The 19,947-nt window shown below is 40.6% G+C and overlaps 1 protein-coding gene across 2 annotated transcripts in view; it reads left to right on the top strand.

Annotated features, from left to right (window-relative positions):
• Positions 1 to 19,947, top strand: part of zfhx4 (zinc finger homeobox 4) — a 73,805-nt gene that overhangs the window by 28,315 nt on the left and 25,543 nt on the right. For both annotated transcript variants that reach the window (XM_081353047.1, XM_081353046.1), the window contains exon 4: positions 6,315 to 6,546. In XM_081353047.1, coding sequence (XP_081209173.1) covers positions 6,315 to 6,546 — 232 coding nt within the window. The remainder of the gene's footprint in view (positions 1 to 6,314; positions 6,547 to 19,947) is intronic.

The following is a 19,947-nucleotide window of genomic DNA, read 5'->3' as shown; positions in this document are numbered from 1 at the left end:
GTGTGATAGTGTGGCATGAAGATGGTGGTGGAGCCTCTGGTCTTTTTCACCTTCTGATGGAGACAGGCAAAGCTTTTAAGGGTAATGGTAAGGTCAGTGGATTTAATGGGAGAGAAGTGTCCAGGCGACAGATTTTAAATCACCATAATATAAATACACCTCCATTTTCATAGGGAGTTTGCTTTCTTTTAAGGCAATTTGAGGAGTAGACGAACACTCGTGTCTGTCTTAGTGGTGGAAAGGATTAGAGGAGTGAAGATTAAGGACTAGTTCTTAATCTTCCATATCAACTACAGAGGTGAGAGGTGATATGCAAATGGAATTTTCAAATACTGCTGCTTCATGTTTAAGTCCAGTGATTCTATTATATAGACGAGGTTAATTTATCTGGTTACCAATCAGCAACAACTGGATGTCATCACCAGAGTTTTTTGGCTTTGTTTCTAAAACTACCTAGACAGCATTTAGGGCATTATAAATGTTTAATCCTGTCTACATAGACAACAAACTGGTGAAAACATTCAAAATGTTTGGTTTAACATTTAAACATGCCTATTGTGCTCCAAAAAATGTTAACAATCACAGTTCAAAAGGTTTCCAAAAATATTGTCTAGGCACCTCTGTGTTTTTCTATCTTTTATGTGATATTTAGATAAGCAAAGATCTTCATTACAGTAGGCTCCTTTAAAATATGACCTTCAACAGAGTCAGAGAGTCCAGTGGACCAGTGGGAAGAGCATGTGAATTTGGAATACCATTGCATGAACCCTGTAGTGTCTTAAGTTTTCGTTCATTTCCTTCTGTCATAAGAACATTATTGCAGGCCCAATGATATATGCCAGATCAACAACATTAGCGCCACATGGAAATATTTTTCTCCACGTTTCCCTCTTCATCTGTTTACCGTTCGGCGAGAAACGTATGAAGGCATGGAATGATTGGTTCCCAAAGACTTGTGCACTGTTTGCTTTAATAGTGATTCGACAGGAATTGGCGCTTACAGCGATCAATGAAATATTACGTTGCGGATCAATCCACATATTAAAATGCTGGTAAAACACACACACTCAGACTTCGACATGATTAATGTGAATGTAAATATACATGAGAGAAAAAGCAATATTTCCAAAGAAACACACAGAAGTTCTCTTAAGACTTTCCGCAAACCGGCTGTCAATTCGTAGATTTATGTGTTTTTGGTGGATTTCTGTTTAGACCATGCTTGGCTGGCCAACATTTACATGAACTGTTCCAAAGTCATAGTGCAGACTGCATTGACATATTGAAGGCCTCATTGCGAACGGCAATATCCACAGTGCGTTGTAGCTCCACAGAACCAGTGTCCTTGGGAAAATGGGGCGTATGTCACCTCAGACCGGTCCTGCCGGTCTGAGCGCGATTACAGTAAATGAGAGGCTGTGGATGGACGCTGCAGCAGTTGTGGGTTCTAGTCGTTTTGGAGGGACCCCGGGGGTGTGTCCCGCTCTCTTTACTGCGTCTCCACAAGCCACCTCAGACGAGAGTGTGCTGCTGAAAGACACATTGTGCTAATTCACTTATTTAACTTGGCATCCATTTGCAAGGATGATTATTATTATTATATGACCTAAGCAGCAAACCATACAGCCATGCACTGGCAGAATGTCCTAAGCCATAATTACATATGATGAACCAGACGGATTCGGAGGAAAAAAATAAATAGGGGAGGTAATTTGGGGCTCTTTGATGCATTCCTTTGGTTTTGTTGAGGTAGGGGAGAGGGAAAGTTAAAAAGAGATGTTTTTTTGCTCGTTTTGTGCCTGTAGCGGAAAAGACGGTGGCCTTGTGCACAATCTCTGAATGGAATGTAGGGGGCATACCTCTCGCACAAGAATTTCGCTCAGGTTGCCAACTTCTGCGGTACCCATGATATAACATTACATTTATGTCTCCAGGCTCAATAGTGGTTACTGGTAACATGTGTTTGGACGGTGTCAGCATTGATGGAATCGTATACCTGGCTGGCCTCCAAGTAAGGCTGGAATGTGTTTAAAATGCTTTGAGGAACAAAACAAGCTTTTGTTTATTTTCTTTTGTTTCGTTCTCGGGGTCCCCAGAGTCAGACCGGAAACCGGTGCCTCTTCGAAAGCATAAAAACAAGTATTTAAAAAAAAAAAGGTGGGAAGAAACAGATTTTTTTTTTTTCTTGCTGATAGGATTTATTAAAAATGCTCAAGAAACTTATTATTGCATGTTTTCTTTTTGTTAGATTTTTGCCCCACTAATGACCTAAAAAACAAACATTTGAATGCCCTAATTTGTTTTCGTTTAGAAACAAAATTTTTAACCCTTCGTATTTTTCTTTTCTTGTCTGAAGAAGTCTTGTCATCCTAGCAGAACGGAGTGAATAAACATCCAGTCTCAAACAGCCCTTATCCTTATTCTGAATGCCACTAATGAGTCTGTTTTGTCACTGCAGGCAGTACAAATGAAACCAGCCTCCTACTGCCAACAGCAGACGGGCAGAGGAGAAGGCAACGAGAGGTGTTTTGTAATCATTGAAGTCAGTATAAATAAATAAGTCGCGTCAGGTTAGGGAAAAAACACGCTCCCTGGGAATTGGGGCCTAGGTTGACAGGTGATGGGGAGTCCCTGGTGCTTTGATTTGCATTGTTTTGGCAGCACAGTACGATGGCGTCTTTGCTTTAGAGTCGCCCAACTTATGCCTGATTAGGTCCTGAGAGCCCAGAGAGAGTGAGGGGTGGGTGTTCCTCCTCAGACCCCCTTGCCCACGATCCCGGTCGACTGGATGTGCTCTTTGGCATGCCAAGGGGCACCCAGGGACGACAAGTTAGCTAAAATGATTGGACCCCATGGGGTTTTAGACTCTTGGTTGTTTGCCAAATGCTAATCTAGAACAATTACCCATCAAAGGCAAGAGCGCTCCGCTATATTGTCATAGATAGCCTCTTTGCCACCCACAACAACAGCACTTGGAGCAGTTTCAGAGATTTTCTTAGCACTTGACAGAATCACTGCGCAATTTATCCTCCAGCTTTCTGCAAAACCAAGTTCAGGTGAGAGAAACTGGAGTCTTATTCTTCTTATTTATTTATTTATTTTAGTAATAAATAGGGCTTCTTTTCTTTGCTAGCAGCATCCTGACTTTTCGGTGGGCAGAATCTGCTACGGGATGCCACAAACATTTTGAACTTTGCAGGTAGTATATAACTGCTTTGTGAGTCTGGCAGTACTAAAAATGGTAAGCTTAAACCTCATAAATCAGAAACCCCAGGCTCAAGTCTCTGAACAGCTTGCACCAGTGCCACAGGGGTCTATAAAAGAAGGAAGAAAAATACTCGATTTCAATATAGGTCTTGAGCAAACAAAGCAGGAATGCTGATAGTGAATAAATTAATATTTTCTAGAGTTATGCACTCTTTCGGCCTTTAAACGTTAGACATGTCTGCTTGCATTGTTTTTTATTAGGACCATAAAAATGGATGCACAGCTGCGATTATGATTCAGACTAATTTAAGACTTGTTCACAAACACATCACAAATCTATTTCATATTAGTATGAAAATAGTAATGGAGGCTTCTAAAAGTGGCTACATACGCATAAATGCAATATGAGGATATGAATGCGACAATAGCTAGCCAATAGCCCTTGAGCAAATGCTTGTTTATTAGCGATAGTTATTCATCCTAATGAGGTTTAGTCATCATGCAGAGAAAACAAATTATATTGCTGTTTTTCCCAGAAACCATCTTGAGTCTAAATGGAATTTCGTGTTTGGTTTTTTTCCACTAACGGTACGACTACCTAAGATGAATTTATGATGCAAGGGTTCCATAGACATCTGGTTCTCAATTAGGAATGAGATTGATCTCATTTTGGTTTTTGGGAGAGTCGAGAAAGATTAAGCACATTCTCCTCTTAATTTACAGACAGAAGAGGCCTGAACCATAACGTGTAGCGGTTATCCTGAAGTGGCAGGACCCTTCCAGAGGTTTATATGCCAGTTCAGCCAGGTTTGAGTCTGTTTACAGGGAGGCAGTTCATACAAGTAGCCCCACATGTCTTCGAAGGGCTTCCCTTTGGAAAGAAACAAAGATAGCTGTAATTAATGACCCTGAATCTGTGCCAAAAAGGCTTTCCTCTGACAACTTCAACTTAATTAAAGCTTAAGACGTTTCAATGGCCACAGAGAGCCCCTTACGGAGCGCGGCCCTGCAGACTCGTGAGAAAATTCTGCCGAGTTTATGAAAGAAAAGATGTGTGTTACTACTGGTGCCATGACTCTAATCCCTGACAGTCCAAGAATCTGTTTTGTCAAAAGGGTTTTCTTTTAGCTGGCTCACACCTGCAGGCACACCGGTACTTCCTTCAGCCTCGGAGAGGGACGGTTTTGTGTTTTAGCGGAAGATCAGATAATGGAGGCCTCACTCGGCTTTTTGTTTTTACACATTGTTCATTAGTCTGGGAGTAATGTAGGCACACTTGATATGCTTGGCTTGCCTGGGGAATGGGGAGGGAGTAGGGACTGTTTGTTGGATTGAGGGCTTTGTATGTGTGTTAGGTGGAGGGGAAGCCTGCTATGGCCTTGCATGGTGCACTACTGCACAATTTTAATGCAAAACTTTAGCCCAAATTAAAGTGCATAATTGTCAGGCAGGGCTGAATGTGGGAGCCCTGCTGTTTGAAACACATTAGAGCTGAATAGAACAATATGCAAAGCTGGACAGTTTGGATTTCGCCTACAAAGCTCTGTTTTAAATACTTTCTCTCTCCTTCTGTGTCTAGCCTCCGCTTGGAGTCTCTTGTCAGAATTAACAAGCTTAGGAAGCCCCACCAGCTCAGTGCTTGTGTGCGTGCTTGTCCCTAAAAAGACCAATCCAGTTTGGGTTTTGTTAGAGGCAGAGGAGGAAGGAGGCTGTTCACCTTTTTCGCACCAGTTGACCCACTGGAAGCCGGAATGGCAAGAGAAATAAAGCGTTTAGGGGCAGTTTAATAGCTGTAAATAGTGCTGGAATTAGCATGAGAAAGTAGCCAGGATTTCCTCTTAAGCTTTAGGAAAAGTTTAATACACTTTTGTCTGTATGCACATTAGAGCCAAGTATTATAGATTAAAAAAATATTCTATTATTACTCTAAATTGACTTTCATTTTTTATAATTGTCTGTGTGTATACAGTATATATATATGTAATATTTATATTTAATAAATAGAAAAAATATAGAGATATAATATAATTTTTCTAAAACATTTTAAAGCATGTAAAATGGTAAAATTCTGTTAGGAATACAGTGAGTGAGTGAGGAGTGATGAGGCAAACAAATTGTTGTTTTGAATTGATTTACCATTTGAACTGATTCATGAATGAATTAAACTTCACTCAAAAATAATTTTTTTACAGCTGAAGTTTAAAAATGTTAGAAAAAGCTTTCAAAACATCAGCAACATGGTTGCACTAAAACCACTGTTAGATTCACACACACACACATACATACATAGAGTGGGGTCTGAGTAACGGGTTTTTGTGTCAACGGAGAAGAGAGAGAGAGAGAAAGAGGCCACGTGGGGGTTTAGCTTCCACTCTCCTCTGCTAATGCGCCACAGGCCTTCATACGCCTCTCTATACACACACAAAGCTGCATGTGAATATTTAGACTACATAAAACCTGAATGTGTGTGTGTCAGTTAAGTTTAAACTGTTTCACAACCCTCCATAGGCCGTTATTAGCGGAATGGAAGCCGAGGTGCCCCTCTCCTACCGAATGATCCTGCAGACCTGTGGTAGTTTTATAGCAAGGCCCTGGTAGATTTGTTTTCTTATCTTTATCACTGCACAGATAGTAAATTACTCCCACCAGATCCCATCTTCTATCACCCCCTTATCCCTTTCTAAAGTTGCACAGTCCAGACTTAAGTTAAGCTGGACTTTTTGTCGCGGTAAATTACTCATATGTCCCAGATTACGCGATGCCAGGCGGAGACACGTTGGCTCGTCTCCCCCTCTTCACCTCGCTCGCTCTCCCTCGTCTGTCTTTCCTCATCGGGCAGCCCCTCTAAAGCACTTGGCTTTGACAATCTCTCTTTGTTATCAGTATTTATGTTTGGGACAAAGCTGGAAGGAATGCATTTCATGTCGGGAGATTATTACGGTGGAAAGGAAGTATCTGTTTCATGTAGGTGCTGTCTCAGCCCGTGAAACAAACGACGGCTGTAATTTAATGTGAAGCGTATAGCCCCTAATGACTTTTTCCCCTTTTCTCTCTCTCTCTCTCTCTCTCTCTCTCTCTCTGTGCTCGCACCTCCTCCCCTCCTGCAGCACTTGCAAAAACAAGAGAGTGCGTGTAACTCAGAGTCCTGCTACTACTACTGCGCGTTGTGTGACTACTCCAGCCGAGCCAAACTGAACCTGCTGCAGCACCTCCGCTCGGTCAAGCACCAGCAGACCGAAGGTCTCCGCAAGCTGCAGCTGCACCAGCAGGGCCTTTCTCCAGATGAAGACAACCTCGCCGATATTTTCTTCGTCAAGGACTGCCCTTCAAACGAATCGGGTGAGTGCACCATTTAGCCCACTCCCATACCGCATACCTCCTCCCTCAAACCCAAACCTGGAGCACCTCTTCTCCCGATGTAAAACATGCCAGGTGCCTAATCTCCCTAAAATGAACATGTTGTTCCCATTACGGACCGTCTTTTTATATCAGTACCACACTCGGCCCTGTGCGCAGTGACATCTTTAGCAGGCATGCAGAAGGTTATGAAACTCTACCTTGGGAGGATCTCACAGTGAAATTCTTCCCCCTGGAGTGAGCTTTAATTTCCTTTCTCATGACCAAAGCAATTTGGCTTTCATTTAAAAGTTTTGGAGCTGCCAGAAGCTAATAAGTGTAACAGGACTGTAAAACATTCAGAGACGCACACAAAAAAAAAAAAAAAAAAAAGAGGAGGAAAAAAAGATTAATAGTTTTATTTGAGAGGGACCTGTAATTTAAAACATAAGAGTGAGTCAGGGTCCATTATATAATAATGCCCACGCTAATGCCGCACGACCAAATGAACGCTTAACTTGTTTTTGCTTTGCCTGACCTGGCCGAGGGAAACGACTTACACGTTTTCAATGGCATTCCAAAGCTGAATTAATCTCTGTTCCCCAAAGTGTCCTGTTTATATATGAACTCCAGAACCAGATGGGATTAAACGGAGAACCATATGTGAAACTCCAGCTCCAAAACTACCCATATTGGAAATAAACGAGTGTGTTTTACATTTGGCATTAATTATATCTGGATCAAAGGTGCTTCGGAGTCTGGGTGCACTAAAGGACCAGTTAGATAAATCATTATTTTGCTTTTAGAAAGACAGCCTACCTCTGTTGCACACACAAAGACACACACACACACACACACACACACACACACATACATAACCTCCCTTCTCTAACCTTATGTCTTACTAGCATTATGTGTGCTTTAAGTACCAGAAACAATCTTTTGTTTCCCACAGACTGCATTATTTTTTAACAGCTTTCTTCAATGAGCCACTAGTAAACACCATATCATGTGTATATCTTTACAGAATTTTCAAATTCAAATGTTATTCCCAAGTGTCACCTTTTCTCCCCTAGTGTTTCCAGCTATAGCTCATGCCTTTTATATTTACCCCAGTCCTTCAGAATGGTGCTAATGTGTATAAACTAACAGACTCATTCTGAATTTATACTTGTCGTGTAATGACCATACGTTTTTCACTTGTTCTAGCATCAGACTGAGTGGGCGGACTGCAGACAGAGTACATTACGGAAAAGATAAACCAGTTGTCGTTGTCTTTCTGTGCTCTAGGTGGACTCTAGAACCGCTATTGTTTTGATTATACACAACTACGCTTGGTTCACTTGAAGAGTAACTAGCTTTAATAGGTTAGAGCCTCGAGTGTAGTGAATAGGGAGGTTTAGAGGGTGGCGTTTAACTTTTTTTACAGCTCCAGATCTTAGTAGGAAAAAGATTATTCAGGTAGTTTAACCCCGTAATCCTAATGTTTGAAGTGCTTTCAAACAGGCCCAACACTGGCAAGTTTAAGGAAATGGATCACTGGCACCAGATAAATCACAGCTTGTTTTTGTTAATTGTTCCAACTGGAAAGTATAAGCGGTAAATAAATATATAAAAAGTTATCCAAATGCCAGCGCAGGAGGGAGGGGAGGATGAATTGGCAGGGTCGGGGGGGAGTCTGCCCTCCCTGTGACACTGCCCACTGCGTTCTCAGGACCGGGCCGGGTGCCTGTGAGTATGTGATGGTAATAATTTGTGTCTCTGCTCCAGAGAAAAGGTCCTGGAGTAAGCAACATTTCAGCCCTCGCTGAATTACAGCTCTATGTTAAAGGGGGCCGGTAGGTTTTCGTGGGTATAACTCCTTAGTTTAGCATTTTCTGGTCATTAGTCAGTTTCATGAAGAGAGGGAGAGAAGAAAAAAAAGAGATTTATTTAACTGCTGACCTGTATCTTTCTTTTAAAAGCAACTCTGTGGAAACGCACCAAATAATTATAAAACCATTTGGGAATAAAGGTTAGAATGCCATTGACTTCATGTACATGTGAATGGATTTCGTTAAACAATTTTGATGCCATTTTTAAGACATAATTAAGGGGAGATTTTGTGGCGCTTACAGTGGTTAAATAAAGGAGAAATGCATTAGTGCCAAAAGCCACACTCAGCAAACTACAGCCATGCTGTAGCACGAGGGCCATATATCCGACTGCTTATTGTTTAATTAGACTACAAAAGCATGCCGAAAAGGGTTTGCGCTGCAAAAATTTGCCAGCGTTATTTTTGTTGATAAACGCAAAGCTTTAAGACATGGCCCTTCCCACAGTTTAGACTTAGACTATGTACATCAGGAAGACAAGAAGTCGTATATTCCGGTCTTAGCAGCACGATTGCTGTGGTGCGTGATAATGAATCCGACCTCTATGGGCCCAACGTGCTAAATTAGCCAAATGAGACCAAGTATGGCAGAGCTCTCGCAGTGCACTAACAGCAATATAGCCTCCTAAAGAGACTATATGAGCCCATCCTCCCTGAGAATCAGACTGCCAAGTCTCCCAGGGCGACTGTAATTCCCTGCGCTCGGGACCCAGAAGGCTCATCATTTACACAAGGTAAACATCGTGAAGCTGAGAATTTGGAAAGGCAGTGGGGTTGTGTGGTTAAGCATGTTTTTGAAGTGGCGCCCCTCATTTGTAAATCACAGTGATCTGATCCGCGGAGTGTATGTTGCCCCTGCAAACTCATATTTTATGCAGATGTGCGATAAGAATGTGCATTAACTTCTAAATTATATTTATGTTGATTATTTCCGTTCTGAAATAACACAGCTGGCGCTTTTCTCATAAAGCCAAATCGATAGCTTAAATAAGATGTTTGTATTAATTTTTAATCTGTTGCATGACTCTCTATTGCCTTATATTGTGTCATATTTCTATATAAATATTTAACACACTGATATTTGTGATAAAAAGGTTAAATAACAGCGACGATGCATTTGTATGCATTTGCTTGTATTTTAGTCCTCTTTAATAAAAGACCAAAGAAGAAAGCACTATAATTGTGTTCGTGTGGAGTGGGACACATTTCCCTGGCTTGTAGCTTGGCCTGAAAAATGCCTGATGGGCTGCTTGATGCATAAAGGGCTTTTTTGCATCCTTGGGTTGCTTCTCCATTTTGTCGTGGCTCTCAGAGAGGAGATGGGATCTTATGGAGGTAATTATTTCTGAGAGTCTCCCTCGCCACACTTACCCCCCTCCCTCCATGTGTATTAAAACTAGGCAAGAAGAGGAGACCTTTGTCTGGCAGGGCTTAAACAAAAGGTCTATCTGACTTTAGAGATGAACACGTCTTTAAATGCTGCGGCCGGATGGGAGCTGAGAGAGCCCCGCATGTCCCGCTCTTTTGTTTCTTCTGAGTGATAATGCTTCAGGAGGTTTGCAACCAGGGCCAAATTACCACCAATGCAGCGAGAACCATTTTCATGGCAGCTGTAGGCCAACAACATACACTAATGGACATGTTCTCTTTTTTTCTGTTATAGATTGCCATTAAAAAAAGAAAGAAAGACGCGTTTTGTTTTAGCCTGATGCAAGCGTGTATATGAAGAGGACTGCATGCTTTGTTCAGTTACCCTCCGAATGCGATCCTCAAAGCTGCTCTTTGTTTTCCCTGTGGTCGTATTCTCATCCGCCAGCATTTCAGAGCCTTGACAAGATATTTTAGCGGGTTTTTTTTTTTTTTTTTTTTACTTGGAGGGCACACAAGCAATTATAACAGTTACTTTTTGAGATCGCCTCCCTAGACAGTGTTTCCAGGGTTTGTGGCCATAATTTGTAGCCATTACATAAACTGAAATGGGAAAGCAGTGAAGTGAAAGATATGACATACAGCCAAATCGGTCTCATCATTTTGTTAGCCATGGGTGATGTACTAATGCAAGGCCATCCATTTTCCCTTTGATTCCTTACACAAAGCAGGAGGCGCAGAGGCGGCCACATTCCACTGTGATTAGACGGAGACAGGCCAGGCTGCAGGAACACAGGCTTGCAGTGTTTTTTCACTCTCCTGCTATCGTACCTGAGCAAAGTTGTCTTAAAATCTCCAAAAAGATTGAGCAATAGTAAATCGCCAAGATTATCAGTCATGTTTGTAAAAATCGCCAAGTTTTTGGTGTAAGCAATGCCATTACAATGATCGTAAAGTAACCAAAGCTCACTTTTTCACAGAAAATAGGCCATCCCTTGTGAAACACGATCTTCACCATGAGAGGCTTTTTGTTAATGGAAATTGTCTCAGGAGATCCACAGCCGGACCCTGAGTTTATATTGCTGTATCATTAAATGGAGACAATACTCAATTCGTGAATATTTTTTTTCATTTCATAATAAGTCATTTATGCGTATGCGTGTTATTATTTTTGCAAAGAGCAGTGATTTTACCAGAAAAGCTCAAAACCATTTTTCAGATGGCAGGCACTCAAGATTGAGTCATTTCTAAATAATTCCGTCCAATGCTATCATAATTATTCTGCGGTTTCTGCGTGCAGAATGTCCAAAATTATTTTTGAAAATAGTCAGTTAGTGCTTTCGAAAAGACATGCTTTAGGACCGGCGTCCCTGGTTGTTTTTCTTTCAACGAGATCCTCCTTCAGAGAGGAGTGATACAAAAGCTAAATTGTTACCTCATGTTTTCACAGGCTGTTGTGGCCACTGACAGTTAAAATTAGCAGAAATTGCAATGATTATTTGCATTAACATACCTGACTTTAAACCATTATGCTTATTTAAAGTCTGAGGGACATTTTCCTTGCATACTACTGTGAATTATTTTACACCATAAGGACTATTTTATTTATTTCTTTACTGTCCGTGACAGGTAGTAAACATCCAGGAATGAGATACCTTTAGTAAAGCGTGACAGTTTCGATTTACATACGCTTGAAAAAGTAGGTCCTCTTTTGTTCATGCCGAACAATGCTAATAAACCTGCATAGTGAGCAGGCAACTGAAGGGGCCGTGCTTTAGTGAATGTACAGTACACATGACTGCTAAAGGTGTGAGCTGACAGCCTGCAGAGACTTGATCTGGTCTTAATTCGAACAGGGAGAGGAAAATTGCTCCGCGGACTCTTCATTGTGTGGTGACTCCTCTGACACTAACCATAGGAGATAGTACAATGCTCTCTGTCACAGGGCATTAAGGGAAACAAGGCATTGTCAAAGCTTGGAGGACGTCACAAAGACAGGCAGCATAGAGCTCTGATAAAGCAGCAATTAACTAATTGCCTCAAGCAGTACAACAGCAGACTAGTGTTATTATTAATGTGTGATAATATGGATGGATCTCTCACACACAGATACTTCCACTGGGTTACACTTGTGATGAGACTGCAATAGTGTGACGTGTGTGGCTTCGTGTCCAACACCCTTGTCATTAGCTATCATCTCTGGGAAAGCGCTGGGCCCTGAATCCCTTCACTTCTGATTAGACGGCAGTCCATTGATGACTGGGGCGTCCAGGTGACAGGGTAAAGTTAGTGACCCCATCCTCCCCAGTGCATCTCGCCTGCAAGTAATTAATCCTGACTCCTACCATCACCCCTCCAACCACCAACCCCCCCATCTCTCTCTCTCTCTCTCTCTCTCTCTCTCTCTCTCTCTCTCTCTCTCTCTCTCTCTCTCTCTCTCTCTCTCTCTCTCTCTCTCTCTCTCTCTCTCCCTCTCTCTCTCACTGTCTCTCTGACCTTGCATCCTTTCTCTCATTCATCTAAGATAAGATCATGTGTGTGGGATCTTTGTAAAAAATGAGAAACATATACATATATCACTTAGGTCGATAAGGTTTTTAAAATGTTTTTGTGAAAGTAGTCTCACCAAGGCTGCATTTAAAAATACAGTAAAACCAGTAATATTCTGAAATATTATTATAATTTAAAATAAATGTTTTTTTTTTATTTTAATATAATATATTTGCAAGTGTAATTTATTCCTGTGATGGAATCCAGCCATTACTCATTACATCATTACTCTTCAATGTCACATGACCTTTCAGAAATCATTCTAATATGCTGACGTGGTGCTCAAGAAATATTTCTCGTCATTATCAATGTTGAAAACAGTTGTGCTCCTTAATTTTTTGTGGAAACTGATACATGTATATATATTTTTCCAGGATTCTTTAATGAATGGAAAGTAATTAATTTCTTTTAAAAACGTACTCACTGCCAACTTTTAAACGGTAGTATAAATAATTATGAATATATTAAACTAAAAATAATAAAGTATTTATTTTTAGTTAGTTGTTTTCTAAATACACTCATATATATATTTGTTTACATTTTCCAGTCCCACCAGTTTTTCGCGATTCCGCGATCGCTGAATAAAATGCTAAATCAACAAAATGTCGCATTTTTTTGCGATCATGCATAATTCCTAATTTAACTGCAAAATAATCACAAAGATGAAAATGACCTCACAAAACATTAAATTATAATCACCCAATTGAAATATCTCTAGTTTAATTAAAGTTTCAATGCTTTTTTACGTGGATATAGATGTTGCGCGAAAAGGGGAAACTCCTTTTCCTCGAGTTACTGAGGCCTATTATGTAAAACGCATTTTGCAGCTGCACAGTGGCACAGTGAGTGTCTGGCTCACTCATTGGCTGTGCTGCGGCAACTGCACATCCAATGGCGCGGGCGCCTCTCGTGTGCGCCAATGAGCTAGCATCACGCCATTACACGTCAGAGCCCGCCAAGGGGGCGCGGCCTTAGCCTATATTATTATTTGACTGTTTATGATATTAGTCCCTGAAAAACGCCATTTTAGCAGGTTTAATGACTGAAGTGACAACTTGCCAGGTTACTATAGTGTGGCCAGCTACGCAATACTCGTTCCCTCTCAGGGAACTGAGGTGACTATAGTAACTGAGTTCCCTTTCGAACAGTCACTTCGTATTGCGTAGCTATACGCAGTGGGGACGCCATGCAAAACGCGCACTATAAGTAAGTGGTTGCCTTCTGCAGCTCAGGACCCCTCTACTCAGGATTTACACACAGTTCTACAGTATAAATTACTACACCTGCTGTTAATATTTACTTAGGTCAGGTAGAAAAATTGCCCATAGGTTGTTTTAAAAGTTAATTTGATGAGAATTTGATTAGACCAAAATAAACAAGCTTTATGCATTTTGTTTGTGATTTGTGTCATGTATGACTATTGTGCATCTGACATAATACTATTATGGTAAATGTGATGTCCTAATTATAAAATATAAAAATTAAAAAAAAATTCACAAATTTCTGTCATTTTGATCGCAAAAATCACACAAAAAAATCGTGAAATCCTGGAGGGACTGATTTTTTAAAACAAGTTCATTATATTAAATGTATTTAATAAAAAAAAAATTAATGTATTATGAACGAACATTAACTCTGAATGTTTTTATTTATAAATGATCATTTTTAGGTCATGGTACCTAATGCATTATCTAATGTGCATATGTATACTTGCACTCTTGTCTTATTAACAGATTAATTTTCAGTCTCTTGGGTTCAGCGTACATGGTGCATGGGTCTGTTTATCATCATCTCTCACTCTCCTCTGCTTTCTGTCTCTTTCTGTGATAGAGACTGCTTTCCTTGTTTCCCCCTTTCCTTTTCCCCATCCACCTCATCCATCACAACAAAGTATGGAATTGATAGCCAGTATTGATTATCCATAGCAGTGCCTAATCGTGGCTAACTGTAGGAAGCTTTGCAGGTTTAGCCGGCATCAGACGAGGGCCAGTGATAATGCAGATGGGAATTTAGACTTAATGCTGTCATCATGTTCTCTTACAGCGACTGACCACCGTGTGTTAGACAGCGTCCCCTCTGGACCAAGGAAATGACTTAAGGACAACTTGAAATGCCATTCGCAATGCATTTAACTCTTTGTAATCTGACACATTTCCTGAACATACATGTGGGAAATGTTAGGACTTGATTTACTTGATTGACTAGTGATTATTGGTTGATGTTATTGGTTAATACTTGTTTCCCTGCATAGCTTTGGTTGCATTGGCAGAAAAAGAAAAGTTAGAGAAATATTTTTTCTTTAAAATAATACAATGAATTATGTGCAATATGTCAGGGACGTTAAGAACGTAAATAGGCTCAATATTTCTCATTGTCTTGAATGTTATTTGTTAATATGTTCTCAGCAACACAACAGGAATATTCATGTCTGTTTCAGTCCAATTGCATAAAAGCAAACGCTCACATTAGCCTGCTTTTTTCCATCTTTTTTTCCCCATGTCTGCTTCCTGCACTGATGAGTAACTCTATTTAATAGGCTGCCATTATGCAGGCAGATTGGGAAGTTGACTGGGAAGTGCTCCTAGCTATTGCTGCATTTGAACCCTGTTAATATATGCAAATTAAAAGAAGTCGGGCCTCGGGATTGGTCCTGTTTTAAATAAAACGAGAATCTGATCAAGGCAATCTGTAGATGGGGTGTTATCAGAGGGAGCTGGAGCAGCGGTTGATGATTCCTCGCCTGTATCTCTCTCTTCCATCATACTGCACTGCATTAAAGAGACATGATTCATCAAACACAGGCACTAGTATTTTATGAAATTTCGCTCTCTAGGGCAAAGGCTTTTTTCCTTAATCAGAAGACAGTGGGCTTGCTTAAGTAGAGTGCTCCACTCCGCGGTCATGCCAGATTTTCATTTAATTTGTTTGTGTGAAGGGGGGCATCCAGGGCAGGTGTGTATAAGCGTGTGCGTTCCCCATTATGTTTTACGACGCATAAACTTTATGCACGCACCTGTCAGCGAACGTATCAGTGGTGGAGTTTACTTTTAAATAGGAGCAGCTTTTATTACTGCTGGGAATTTAATGCTGCACATACTCTTAGGAGACTCAACAATAGGTAGCGTTAAGTACTGTCATTGGGCGAAGGCCTGTTGATTGTTCATTGACTGTGTCTAGGTTTGCTGGAGTGCTTCTGTGGCATTTGCATAATACATGGATCCAAAACCCTGATGATTTGAAGCTCATTTATAGCTCTTCACCCCTCACAATTACAACCAAGGATAACTGAAACAAGCATCCCCTACAGGGCTCGACCACCTTCTTTGTGTGTAAGTGTAGGGGTTAAAATGGCAGAAAAATGTGGGTATTTTTCTTTCATTAGCCACTGCTAAGGAATATCTTTATCTGTGGATACCCTCACACAAACCAATTAACTCGTTCTGAATAATTCATCATTCAGTGGCGACTGTGGTCCAAAAAGGAACAAACTGATAATAAGATCCAGATCCCAGTATGTGTGCGATGTAGGACAGAGCAGACACCTCCAAACCTTTGGTATGCATGAAGGATCCTTGCCACAGAAGGTCATTTTCATCTCTTTCTCATTGTCACATGCTTGTATTTCTGATAATGCCACATACCGTTCACAGTGATTCTCTCCGCTATAATACACCTCATGCCTCTGTCAGCTCACTTTCCCATGACCTGCTCTAGAGATTGGCACAATACACTCACTTCATCAGGGCTTCCTCTCCACTGCCACTGCTTACAGCCTCAACTTCGCTCTCAGAATCTCACCATTCTTCCCAGAATTATTCGCTTATGACTTAATTAGTCATAATTTTGAATGAACAAGGGGTCAGGTGATAGGGTTGAGAAAGGAGATGGAGAGATGAGAAAATGAATGGATTGATGTGGCATGAGACTGTCTGACATTCCTGTGTGAAAGGATCATCTAACAGCTGAAGCTCGTAATCCAACCCTGTTGATAGAAAGACATCTCTCGGACCCCCTGGCCATGTTCGAGAAGCAAACTGCCCAAAGGTCTCATGAAATCGCTTGAAATGTATTAAGGTATTTCCTGTTGAAATAGGACGTTTTTTTTTTTTTGTTTTTTTTTTTAACATGCATAACTATATTTGTGCAAAAGATTAACAACTTAGACTTCAGCTCATTCAACAGCATTTGTAGCAATGTCTGCAAAAGGTTATGAATATTAACATACAGATATCTTAATAGACATGGACTTAAAGGGATAGTTTACTCAAAAATGAAAATTCTGTGATCATTAACCTCATGTCGTTCAAACCTTTATGAAATTCTGGTCCAAACAACATGGGACTCCATTGACTTTCATTGTATGGAGAGAAAAAGAATATTAAAATTTCATAGTTCTGCAGAAGAAAAAGTCATGCAGATTAGGAATGGCATGGAGGGTGAGTAAATGATCACAGATTTTTCATTTTTTGGTGAACTATCCCTTTAAAGACACAAAACTAGAAAAAAAAAATTCATGAGCTCTTTAAAAGATTCTGACCATCTTTCTCATTTCCTCCATGTTTCTTTCTTCCTCCTCTCCTCTGGCCCCACCCTTCTGGAAAAGCCATTAAGGCGTTGTCTCAAGCTTGTCAGATCATGGCCAGGCAGAGGGGAAATATTCCATCTGAGCGGCACACTGTCTTCAATTGCTGCAATTAAGAGTGTCAGCATGCGGCCATGGTCCTGTCTGACTGTGAGGGGACGGGGGGGTCGTCAGGTCCGTGTGACCGAACACACACATGGCTAGAAGCGAGCAACCCTACACTCCCCAATACGACACCGCCACTCTGTTTGATAAAGGAAAACAGACGATTTGCGCTGAAACTCCGGCAAGTGCAGAGCCAATGAGACACTCTTGTGGGTCAAGTGCTGCATTTGCATTTTGATGGGATGTTATCGAGTAATTAATGCACTAGTCAGAATGTATTACCTCAGGAGTGAATTGAAAGGTTCATTACCAAATCACCCTCACTCCAGGAATAGGTATTTCTCTAGGCGTTTGCCTCTGACATGTTGTTCTTCTCCCCCTCCACCCCCCACCCCTCTCTGTCTCATCGTGGCAGGCTGTAGAGGTGAACAGTGGCTCTTAATAAGGGCATTCACTTTGGAGAGCGCTCGTCATAGTAAATGTACACATCAGGGCCTTGCCTTCTTGTCACTTTAATTGCTTCTGGAGGTTCTTAATAGGCCAATCTTCATCAGCCCAGGCCATGTTATGAATAACTTGGGCATCGGAGGACTTCATGCTTAATAAAATGGACCCAATTTATAAAAATGGAGTGCATTGTTTACAAAGCACACACAAGAACTCTCCACTTGACGGTTATCCATTAGAGAAAGATGAAAATGGACTGGGTATCGTCAGTTGTCAAGATAACATTACTCCTATACTAGTGAATCACCAATATTAAAATTCTGGCCAATACAATAAGCCTGTCATTGTTTTAATGTCATTGTCGATAACTGATAAATAGCCAATATTAAAAACCATTGCTATTGTGTCTAAACATGTTAAAAAAATAAATGCAATTAGATAAATGCATTTTTGAAAGTGAATTTAGGCAGCACTTTTGTATGAAAAGTATGAAAAATATTTTGAGATTTGCTTTTAACATAATTTGCTAATAACAAAGTTTAAAATTAAGGAAATCTCAATCTAAAATAATTATGGGAAATGAGCATACACAAATAAATATCCAATAGCTTACAATTTTACTAAATAGAAAAAAAATGATTACTGATATATTGTGTATCCCTAACATAAACTATGATTACAATTTTAATGTATGTTGCATTATGTATATGTACTACAGCAGAGCTTGTGGTACAGCTGAAAGTACATTGCACGTGAATGTATTTTACTGCCGGGTGTATACTACCACCTAGTGTGTATTACAGCCGAATGTGCTATATACCGTTACTATAGTATATACTACACCTCTAATTTCTCTCTAGCCTCACTTATTCCCCTCCCCGCTGCCAAAACCAGCAGCGTACAGAGGGAAATTTGAGTGCGCTATGAGATTAAAGGCTGAAATCAGGGCCTTGTGAGCAATCATCAATTCCCAAGAACATTCTTTCATCTTCCATTCTTCCACCCTAATGCTAACGGTTTCATGTCACAACATTGTTGTTGCTTTTATCATCCTATAATAACTCTCCTGCAAAAAACGTGAGGGAGATTGGAAGAATAAGAGGCTAAGAGAGGTCTGTTCTTTCTCTGCCATCACTGTAAATTTACACAAGGCCCTTTTGCTGTCACTGGAGCAGTTCCTTTTATATTAGCGGTCTTGTCTTTAGCCTGGACTTAAACCCAGAAATATTCCACCAAGACATTTATAGATATTGTTCTGTTTTCCATAATGAAATCAAGCATTGTTTCCTGCCTCGCATGTTATTTTGAGCCTAATAGCCATAGCGGGTGCGAGCCTGGTGTCTCTGATTCGTTCGTTGGGGACAAAATGGCGACCTGGTAGGCTCGCAAATCCCCGTCTTCCATCAGCCTGCTTGTCCGTCAGCAGGGCATCAACGGCACCAAACTGCAACCCATCTCCCGGCCCATCAGCAGGTCTCACACGCCAGTGAATCCGAGCCTTTTGTTCCCACTTGGGCTGATAGGAATGAGGAGGTAGACCACGGAAAAGCAGAGCAATTTTCTGCTATTTAAGCTTGGAGAGATGGTGCTCCTTGGGAATCGTGTGTGTGTGTGTGTGTGCAGAGGCGTTTGGAGAGGAAGGGAGTTTGTTTGGAGTCACTGGATAAGATTTTTTAGATTTAGGCATGCATGGAATTGGGGGTGAGATAATCGAGGATGTGAAATTGAAACCTGTCAACTAGCAATAGCCGTCCTTTACTTCAACACCACACACACATCTCAAACCCGTCTGCCTTTTCAGTTATATGTGACTGTCAATAAAAAGCACTTTATAACATCCACACAACTTTTTCAGTCTTTCTACTTCAAAATTAATTATATGTGTTACTTGCCATTTTTTTAAATTATTTGTGAAATCTATTAGCAATTTCTGATTGAAAATTGTTTGTACACCAGTTTTTTTCCCCCAGTGTAGTAAAGGGTTTGTCCAGCTTCTCAGTTCACAATATTATACAACCTATTCTAGGTTAGTGCACACTATATACTCTTTTTGAGAGCAAAATTTAAAGACAAACTGATGTTTGGTTAATTGGCAATGGCAGAGTTAATTACCTTTAAAAAATGAGAAGAAAAGACAAACATATGCTGTGCCTTCTTCCCTGTAGCCATGTCAACAAAGCCGCTAAAAGAAGCCCTTATGAAGTATGTCATGTTGTATTATTTTAATTACTGCATGTCAGTGTAATTTTGCTTAAACATGGTTTTATTCTTCTTCTTTTACCCCAGGTTATAATTTGTTGTATGGGTGCTCATTATTAATCTAATTTATTTTCTCGTCAAGCAAGCCATGTGACGACCGACTTCCTGCCTCAAATGACAATTGCAAACAGTAGCCTCCTTTTAAAGGTATAATCACCCATCTCTTCTAATTAGGAGAAGAATGTGCACTAGATACAAAGGGCTCTGTGAGGATGCAGCC

Source organism: Scardinius erythrophthalmus (genome assembly GCF_964197995.2).
Source record: "Scardinius erythrophthalmus genome assembly, chromosome: 22".
Classification (NCBI taxonomy): Eukaryota; Metazoa; Chordata; class Actinopteri; order Cypriniformes; family Leuciscidae; genus Scardinius; species Scardinius erythrophthalmus.
Note: the sequence above shows the minus strand (reverse complement) of the source record. Positions and strands in the feature narration are given on the sequence as shown.